General features: G+C 39.5%; 1 protein-coding gene across 1 annotated transcript; it reads left to right on the forward strand.

Moving 5' to 3' along the window:
• Positions 1-4,857: 4,857 nt before the first annotated feature.
• On the forward strand, positions 4,858-8,962 carry hyi (hydroxypyruvate isomerase). The gene is made up of 8 exons (XM_080032503.1): positions 4,858-5,222; positions 5,349-5,460; positions 6,459-6,573; positions 7,104-7,182; positions 7,438-7,487; positions 7,581-7,650; positions 8,558-8,692; positions 8,774-8,962. Exons 1-8 carry the CDS (start codon positions 5,024-5,026, stop codon positions 8,812-8,814), a joined length of 801 nt encoding a protein of 266 aa, XP_079888629.1. The 5' UTR covers positions 4,858-5,023; the 3' UTR covers positions 8,815-8,962.
• The last annotated feature ends 109 nt before the right edge of the window (positions 8,963-9,071 follow it).

The raw sequence follows: 9,071 nt of genomic DNA on the forward strand, positions 1-9,071 counted from the left end.
CGGAATACTTTATGAGGCAAATATGACACTGGATTTGATCTGACATAGTGTATGTAAAAAAAATCTCCAGATATACTCCGGATTCTAGAAGAATAAAAAAAGGGAATCTCCGGATTTTGCCTATGACAAATAGTGATGATATATTTGGTCACATTCAAGCCAAATACAGACCCCACATATTTCAATATATGCCATGCAGACATTTTCGGGTTCATATTCTATACGTGTGTGAACATTAGATGTATCTGAAAACAGAATACTATATGAGGTAAATATGTTGAAATATGACCCAGCATTTGTCCTGACACAATGCATGTCAAAAAAATCTCCAGATATGCTCCTGATTCTAGCAGAATAAAAAAAAAGGCAATCTCCGGATTTGGGGGGTTTTCGCGCAGTGACAGTACCACATGAAATAGCCTACAACTGTAACTGGATTCTTAAGGGGGGGGGGGGTCATTGTTGAAACCGTAGATGGCCTATACTATAGCGTGAAGGGGTAGAACTATTTTATAACACAGTAGGGGCAGCAGTGGCATCAGTTATGTGGGTCAGTTATCACTGGACGATTGTATGAGATGGAATTCCGACACTTCCCATGAGCATGCGAGGGATCTACACACTCTGTCTTTTGGATTATAACAGACTAAACCCCTTCACAGCAGAGTCTACACAACTTCCTGTGTTTTGCTTTTCCAGAAGAGAAATAACATTATATCACACCACAATGACATTTTCTATGGTCTATACAAACACCGCGCATATTTTAGACAATCACTTTTGGTTACCAAAAAAAAAAAAAAAAAAGTACCCACAAACCACAACAACATTGCTCAGGATTCTGCCAGATCTGCAATCTCCCACTTTTTGGAGGCGAGTTTGAACCACCCCCAAACCTTTTGCCCATGTCTCCATCTTGTGGACAAAAGGTGTAAATGCTTAGGGAGAAGGTATTATTTGTTTAGACTCCTTTCACTTCCGAGTTAAATATAGGTCGTGTTTCCCAAGCCCAATTTAATTTATCAATGTTTTGCTTGAATACGTTTTTATTTATATAAACCAATATCACAAAGAAAAATTTGCCTCGGGGGGCTCAACCGTCTGTACAGCAGATTCAGATAAGGGAAAAACTAAAAAAAAAAAACTTAATGGGGTCAGACAGACATGAAAAAGATGTGTGTGTGTGTGTGTGTGTGTGTGTGTGTGTGTGTGTGTGTGTGTGTGTGTGTGTGTGTGTGTGTGTGTGTGTGTGTGTGTGTGTGTGTGTGTGTGTGTGTGTGTGTGTGTGTGTGTGTGTGTGTGTGTGTGTGAGCAGAACACAGGACACCAACAACAAAAAACACAGTTAAAACAAAGTCACATTTCCAACTATGGCCTGTATGTGAATAATGTGGATGTGGAAGGACATTTAACAACATCAGGTGTCACCAAATGGGTAAAGGACCTGAGTCACACAACCTCCTTTTCCACAATGGAAATGAAGACTGTGTTCCAATCCCCATACTTCTCTGAAATTTAGTATGGTAGAAAAAGATTTAGGATGTCCCAATACATGCGGTCAGATGCAGCATGATGAAAAATACCCCGGATGTCCTACTACATCCGGTCGTAACCTTAAGTGTGGAAATCAGCATGCTTTTTTGGGCGATTCTGACCCACAAACCAAACCGTATTCTGTCACATCGAAGGAGCCTCCGAGTGAAAACAACTATCGACACGTCAGGTATATAAGCAAGGGGCGATATTAATGGAATACATTAAATTGTGTCCAAATTGTAGCATAGGCCTACTACATGCAAACTACATACATTTTATGATCAGCTGCAAGTATGTAGAATAGTAAAAAAGTAGTAGAGTATGCGATTTGGAACGCAGCGCTGGCCAGAGGACAGACTGACAACCACAGAAGAGGCGAGAACAGCATTCACAGACAGACAGACAGACAGACAGACAGACAGACAGACAGACAAACAACCACACAGAGGGCAAGAGAGACAGGACAACATGCAAAGTAGGAAGAAAGGATGAAAGAGAAGAGGTTTAATCTGAAGACGATCCACATCCAGGGCGACTGGAGAACGAAAGAGAGACACAGAGACACAGAGACACACACACACACACACACACACACACACACACACACACACACACACACACACACACACCCTGTATAAGATACATATATAAGATATAAGAGGTATAAGATATAGTCTTAAATCTATATTTATGTTGTTGTTCATATAACTCTTGTTGTACTGTCCAAATTGTATGTTGATGCTTATTTGGCAACATTGTAATTGAAACTTTCATGCCAATAAAGGCTCTATGAATATAAACTGAGTTGAGAGAATTGGCACAGAGTTATGTGCTCTCTCTCTCTCTCTCTCCTTCACTGTGGGAAGCTCTCTTCACAGTAAAGGGACTTCAATCCACCACAAGGAAATAGCCAAGGAAATACCAAACTTCCTGATGTTAAGCCCACAACAGGAGAAACTGGCAGTCCTCAACAACAGCTCCACTGGCAGCTACATACGTAATGGCCTGCATTAGACTCACTACACACAGGATCATATTTAGGGATTACAATTTTATTTAGTCATTGCTTCAAACGGTATCAATGCTGTCTTTCCTTAGCCTATACTTTCTCCTTACTTTTTAGATGGAGTGCTTAACAATTCAATTACTTCATATCAGGTGAAATATCACTGACACATATTGGAGTATAGGCCTACAACTAAACTTAAATGGCCTACTGTGAACCCTCTGCATCGTTGATTAAGCACTATAGTAACCCAAGTCATTCAAATTTGTGTGATTCTACATCTAATCATGCTAGGTCTATACGTCTCATAGCTTATAGACTATTGAGATGGTAGAGAGAGTTATTATTATTACTGACAATAGGATTTCCGCTTCTGGGTCAGCACGTGAACTCACCACTCCGCCTAGATCCCAGTTGGGAGTTCCTGTTGATTCTCAGACACGGCCCCTCCACTGTAGTACAAGCCTACCCCTGGCTGCAGAACACGGAATGGGGCGGGGTCTGACATGGGCGGAGTCAGACATGGGCGTGGCCATGGATATAGCTGCCTACAGCACTGTCTGCTGGACGACTACAAGAAATACAAAGACACATGCATCTATACTTAATGGAAACTTTACACTAATTAAGGGCATGTCTATATCAATATGTTTATATAAATATTAGTGTATTCAAGTTCAATGATTTAATATTATTCAGTTTGTTTTTAATAAATTGTATTTATTTTTAACTATGCACACTCCAATACATTCCATGTATTGCAAATGCTGTAAATTAAATGAATTCATTTGTTTAATTGTGATGCCTTCTCTCATTTTATAAATAAAGAAACAGCTTATGGAAAGGAAATGCACGAGTGAAATCCATTCTGTTTTGAATGTGTGGTTTACACTTGTGACAGCAGTGTGTTAGCATTTGAACAAAGTGCTAGAAATCCACAGTGTTGTGCAGGTTGTGGTTAAGCCATGTGATAAGTGTGTAGAGTTTTGAAAATTGTGTTTAAGCAATGAAAAACAAGCTACAGTTTGGTCCACATGAACCGCTGCGGTGCAGTGTTGTTAGAGTTTTGCACATGTCGTTCCAGTTGTGCCCACTGTGGTTTAGCAATCGAAAAAAACTGCAAGAAGGTGTCTTGTTTTAGACTTGTTAGTGAGCTAATGTATACAGTAGGGAAAGCTCAAAAATATATATATTTTTTCAATGGAGCAATGAAGACAGGTTGGTGGAGGAAGAGGAGTGGCATTGAGAGTGTGTATGTGTGGAGGAAGACCTAGAAGACATTGAGCTGTAATTTCTGATGAAATACAGTAAGGACTGATAGACCCTGTTGTAAATCATGGTCTCTCTCTGAGAGAGGCAGGGTTGAGAGTGCAACCCAATCTGCAAAGATCTAAATTTGCATCTGTAATACGGATTTTCCAGCAAACAAACAGCTTACAGTTGCATCCTTATAGTAAATGACAACAGGAATTGATTTCTGTATTAGAATGATAGAACATTTACACAGATAAATATTAAATTTGGAAATGTTTTCAAAAAAATATGTGTGGTTTACAGTTGTGCCAGTAGTGTTTTAGCATTCGAACAAAGTGCTAGAAATCCACAGTGGTGTGCAGGTTGTGGTTAAGCCATGAGATAAGTGTGTAGAGTTTTGAAAATTGTGTTTTAGCAATGAAAAACGATCCAGAGTTTGGGCCACATGAACTGCTGCTGTGCATAGTGTTGTTAGAGTTTTGCACATGTCGCTCCAGTTGTGCCCACTGTGGGTTAGCGATCGAAAAAAACTGTAAGAGGCTGTATTGGGCCTTTTGGGGAAAAAGGAACAAGAGCAGGGTTGAAAAAGGTGTGTCCTCCTACCTAACTGAAGTCAGCGTAGACTCCATCACAAAGAAGGCATACTGTTGAGATAACACACAACACCCACACACACTCTCTCTCTCTCTCTCTCTCTCTCTCTCTCTCTCTCTCTCTCTCTCACACACACACACACACACACACACACACACACACACACACACACGCTGGAGGTAGAGAGAAAAGAGAGGAACAATATTAATTTACCATAATATGGGGGCGTTGACTGCTGTTATTATTTACTCATTTTGCACTACTATGTTGGTTTGTCTTGTCCCGTCTTGCACTTCTCATGTTGTAAACTCCACTGTACCAAAACAAATTCCAAACATGTTTACATGTCATGGTAAATAAAGACTTCTGAATCTGAATCTGTCCGACACCGCCTCTTTATCTGACCCCGCCCTCTCCGCGGTCTGCAGCGAGGACCTACACTCGCTCCGGCTGCAGATAGGCTACTTGGGTTTTCATGGGTCCGTATCGAGCGACATGTGATGTCCGTTTCAGGTCCATGGTCCGTTTCCTGCCTTCGCTTTACGCCAGACCCCACCACCACGGCCGATAGCAGGGGCAAAGTGCAGCGCACAAACTGACCGCAGGGTCGGCTGCTTCTACAGTTAAGTTAGAATGGCTCCGCTGAAATTCTGTGCGAATATTTCCTGGCTGTTTACGGAACTTCCAGAGTTCAGTCAGAGAATCTACGCGGCTGCCTCGGCCGGCTTCCAGGCCGTGGAGGCAGCCTGGCTCTACGATGCCGACCTGCAAGAGCTGCAGGCGGCCAGAGACGCTACAGGATTGGAGGTCGTCCTCATCAACACCCCGCCAGGTTAACAGTCAGCAGTGGTCACTGAGACAGCTGCTATTTATTTCAAACGGACATTAGGCTACTCATATTGAAATTGCATCAGTAGCCTAATTAGCAAATGGTGATGGTGGTATTGATGTGTTGCAGGAGATTTGAAAGCAGGTGATCTTGGTTGTGGAGCAGTTCCTGGTAAAGAGGCAGAATTCAGACAGGGTCTGGACCTGGCTGTGAAGTATGCAAGAGCTTTGGACTGCAAAAGGTCAGACATCAGCACAGTGGATAACTTTAGTAGGCTATTTAACTCCCAAACCTCCACCCTGAAAATGAACATAAGAATTGTTTATACAAAAAATGCATGTTTTCCTAAAACATTAGCTCTTGAATGTTCACAAGGTAGACATGATATGAAACCCACACACATCCTAAATGGTTTGCTGATACAGTAGGCTATGTTGGACGTAGGCTAATGCAATGGTTGATGTCTGAAATGGGAAACAAAACTAAACTAGGCCTACTTGTAACAATACTTTTTCAACACGTGTAAATGTAATTGTATATCAACAGTTATTGAAGAAGGAATTACAGAAATCATTTAGATAACCTATAATAAGATATCTGAAAATAAGTTTTGTTCAAATTTAATTTCTACACATGAAAAAAATATTTTAAATATGCCGATGTCAAAATTGTTTGACTGATATTGTAAATCAACATTTTAATAGACAAAATGACATTGAAGCATGTCAAAATGCCATATCAACTAGGCTACTGAAAACCTAATCTTTACTAGGTAGTAGCCCTACTGGTTAAATGTGAAAAGGCTTTGCCACACTATGACGCCAACATATCTGAAATGGTTTGTTCATATGTTGGACATTTTGGAAATGCACAACCAAGCCCTTGTGTCTGATGGTAGTTATATTTGGAGAATAAATAGGCCTACAGTAAAATCACAAAATAGAATAATGCATAGATTAAATATTAATTTAAAAATTAAAAATATGTAGGCCTTTTGCTAAGGCTGTCACTGGGGCTTTTGTGATGAGGACATTTTTAAGAGTCCATATTGGTACTGAAGGATATATATATATATATATATATATATATATATATATATATATATATATATTTTTTTTTTTAACCTTTATTTATACATGTATATCCCATTGAGTCCGAAGACTCTTTTGCAAGGGAGATATAAAGTATATTTTACCAATGTTGAATTTGTTTTTGAAATATTTGCCTCAAATGTCTCAGGATCCACCTGATGGCAGGGAGGGTTCCTGTTGGTTCACACAGAACTGGGGTGGCCAAGGAGATGGAAGCCATCTTTGTGCAGAACCTCAAGTATGCTTCTGAGATCCTTTCAAAGGTGGGTAACATTTTTAACAAGAAGCCGTATGGATGTAGTGAAACTGGATTTCTGCAGATATATAGTGTGGGATACTGCAAAGATAAAGATTAAAAATTGAAATTAGAATATAATGGACATTTAAATTTTTTCTGTACTTTGGCCTAATTCAAAAAGTGAAAGTTTCATATAATCTAGATTCATTACACATGAAGTGAAATATGTCAGGCCTGTTTTCTTTTGTGGCAATTAAAGTTGGTCTTCTTTGTGAATTAGGTGGTATATGCAACATGGGTCATTTGCATACAGTAGGAAGCGGGCAATTTTGCGCTGAATTCTGAATATTCCCTAATTTACATACACACAAATACGCTATCTGCTTAGCAGTGCAGTTTGCTTGCATTTCCCCCTTTGCACATGCTTCTTGAATTGGACGCAATCTTTTCCTCCAATTTACACAGGGTTAGCTGCCACAAAAGCAGCGCAATCCTTTTGTTTATTTGGCCCTAAGTGTTCAACAAATTATTATAAAATGCCATTGTTTCTCACAGGAAGGAATCACTGGTTTGATTGAACCAATCAACACAAGGATTACAGATCCCAGGTATTTTCTGGACTCTCCTCATCAGGGTAATGCACTGTGTCCCATTGAGAGACAACACATTCATCTTGATTACTGACATAAAGCATTACAATGAATTGTAACTTGTTGTTGTTAGTTGTTATATTGTGTATTTGGATCTCATTAGCTTTACAGTTCTATATTTCTTTTCTTTGTCTTATTTTTGATCACTTCTCATGAAGATAACACCTTCTATTTGGAGTGGATCATGTGAGGCTACCTGCCCTCAATATTGTCTGATCTTTTATTTTTTATTTCTTTAGCGGCTGCAATACTGGAAATGGTTGGAAAGCCAAATATAAAGCTGCAGATGGTGGGTGTTTTTGGAAATGTGTCTTTACATGAAAATATAAAACAATCTGCTGAAACTAGTACGTTAACATATAGTATGTCTGAACTGTTTCAGGACATCTTTCACTGGCAAATAATGGATGGAAACCTGACACAAAACATACGCAAATATTTCCCCATAATTGGTGAGTACAATGTTAGTCAAAACCGTGGAAAATCTGACCGCAAATACAGTTTAGATAGCTGACGAAACAAAATGAATAGAAATGAATACAGAATGGCGATGTCAATTTGAACTAGTAAACTGTAGAGGTGGTGGTAATTATCTGTGGGTTGATCACGACGACTGACACCTTTCATATAACACGGTCATTTACTCTGTTGTTCATATAAATCCCCTGGACCTTTTTGTGTGAAGTTTGCACGACCTCCCCGTGCTTTCCCAGGTGAAAAAGAAGTATACCAATGTTGTACTTATATAGTATATACCAAAAAGTTGTTCTTTATTATCCATCCCATAAGACAATAGTTCATTATTAAGGCATTAAAAATATGCTATTTCTCCGGTACAATAAAAAGCTGTAGAATGGTAAATGGACTTGACTTATATAGCGCTTTCTAGCCAATTTTCTCAGCCCCAAAGCGCTTTACATTTCTTACCACATTCACCCATTCCATTCATCTCTGAATTATCGGGAGCAATTTGGGGTTCAGAGTCTTGCCCAGGGACACTTCGACATGTGGCGGCTAGACGGGGAATTGAACCTCTGACCCTGCACTCCAGAGGCAATCTCCCTACCCACTACGCCACTGCCGCCCACAAGAAAGTATATTTTAAAACTGACACACACGTGATAAACAAAAACAAATCCCCATATATCAAATACATTTAAATAATATATTCTTGACTGAGTTGGTATTGCTGAGCTTCGGTTGCAGTTTGCGTTTGGTCGATTATTTCTTTGTTGTAAAGTAAACCTTTTACCATTGGAAAGCCTGTTTATTTCCCTTTTTTAAATGGTGCCACTTGTATTTGTAAGGAAAATGCACCTGTGGGTTGAGCAGCAAATCTTCTCTTGTTATGGACTTCAGGTCATGTTCAGATTGCTCAGGTTCCAGACAGAAATGAGCCTGACAGTGCCGGAGAGCTCAACTACAGCTACCTGTTAAACACACTGAAAAACCTTGACTACCAGGGATACATCGGCTGTGAATACAAGCCATTAGGTAAGTGTTTATTTTGACTTGGTTAATTATCCAAGCCATTAAGAAATAATGTAGTTTAACTAAGATCTCTGTCCCCTTCAGGGTCCACAAAGGAAGGTCTGGGTTGGATGAAAGATTACTGAACACAGCAATGGATGAGCACAGGTGTCCAACCATAAGGCTGTGAACATGTTTCAAGTCTTCTTCTTTATGGCAGGCTTGTTATTTGTATGTTGGTAGGCCTTACCTTGATTCAGTAGCACTTTATAATAAAAGGTACATTCAATATCAGTTAGCTAATGTGTCTATCAATTACTAATGGTGTACATGCTAACTAAGGTATTGTTTTTTTCTACATCTAATGTGTATAAATACGATATTTACATTGGTTAATAAAAAG

This window comes from Ammodytes marinus (genome assembly GCF_949987685.1).
Source record: "Ammodytes marinus genome assembly, chromosome: 8".
Classification (NCBI taxonomy): Eukaryota; Metazoa; Chordata; class Actinopteri; order Uranoscopiformes; family Ammodytidae; genus Ammodytes; species Ammodytes marinus.

Coding starts and splice junctions, on each gene's coding strand:
- hyi (XM_080032503.1), top strand. CDS start 5,024: ATGGCTCCGCTGAAATTCTGTGCGAATATTTCCTGGCTGTTTACGGAA. Junction 5,461..6,458: donor AGAGCTTTGGACTGCAAAAG/GTCAGACATCAG, acceptor CAAATGTCTCAG/GATCCACCTGATGGCAGGGA. Junction 7,183..7,437: donor TCTGGACTCTCCTCATCAGG/GTAATGCACTGT, acceptor TTATTTCTTTAG/CGGCTGCAATACTGGAAATG.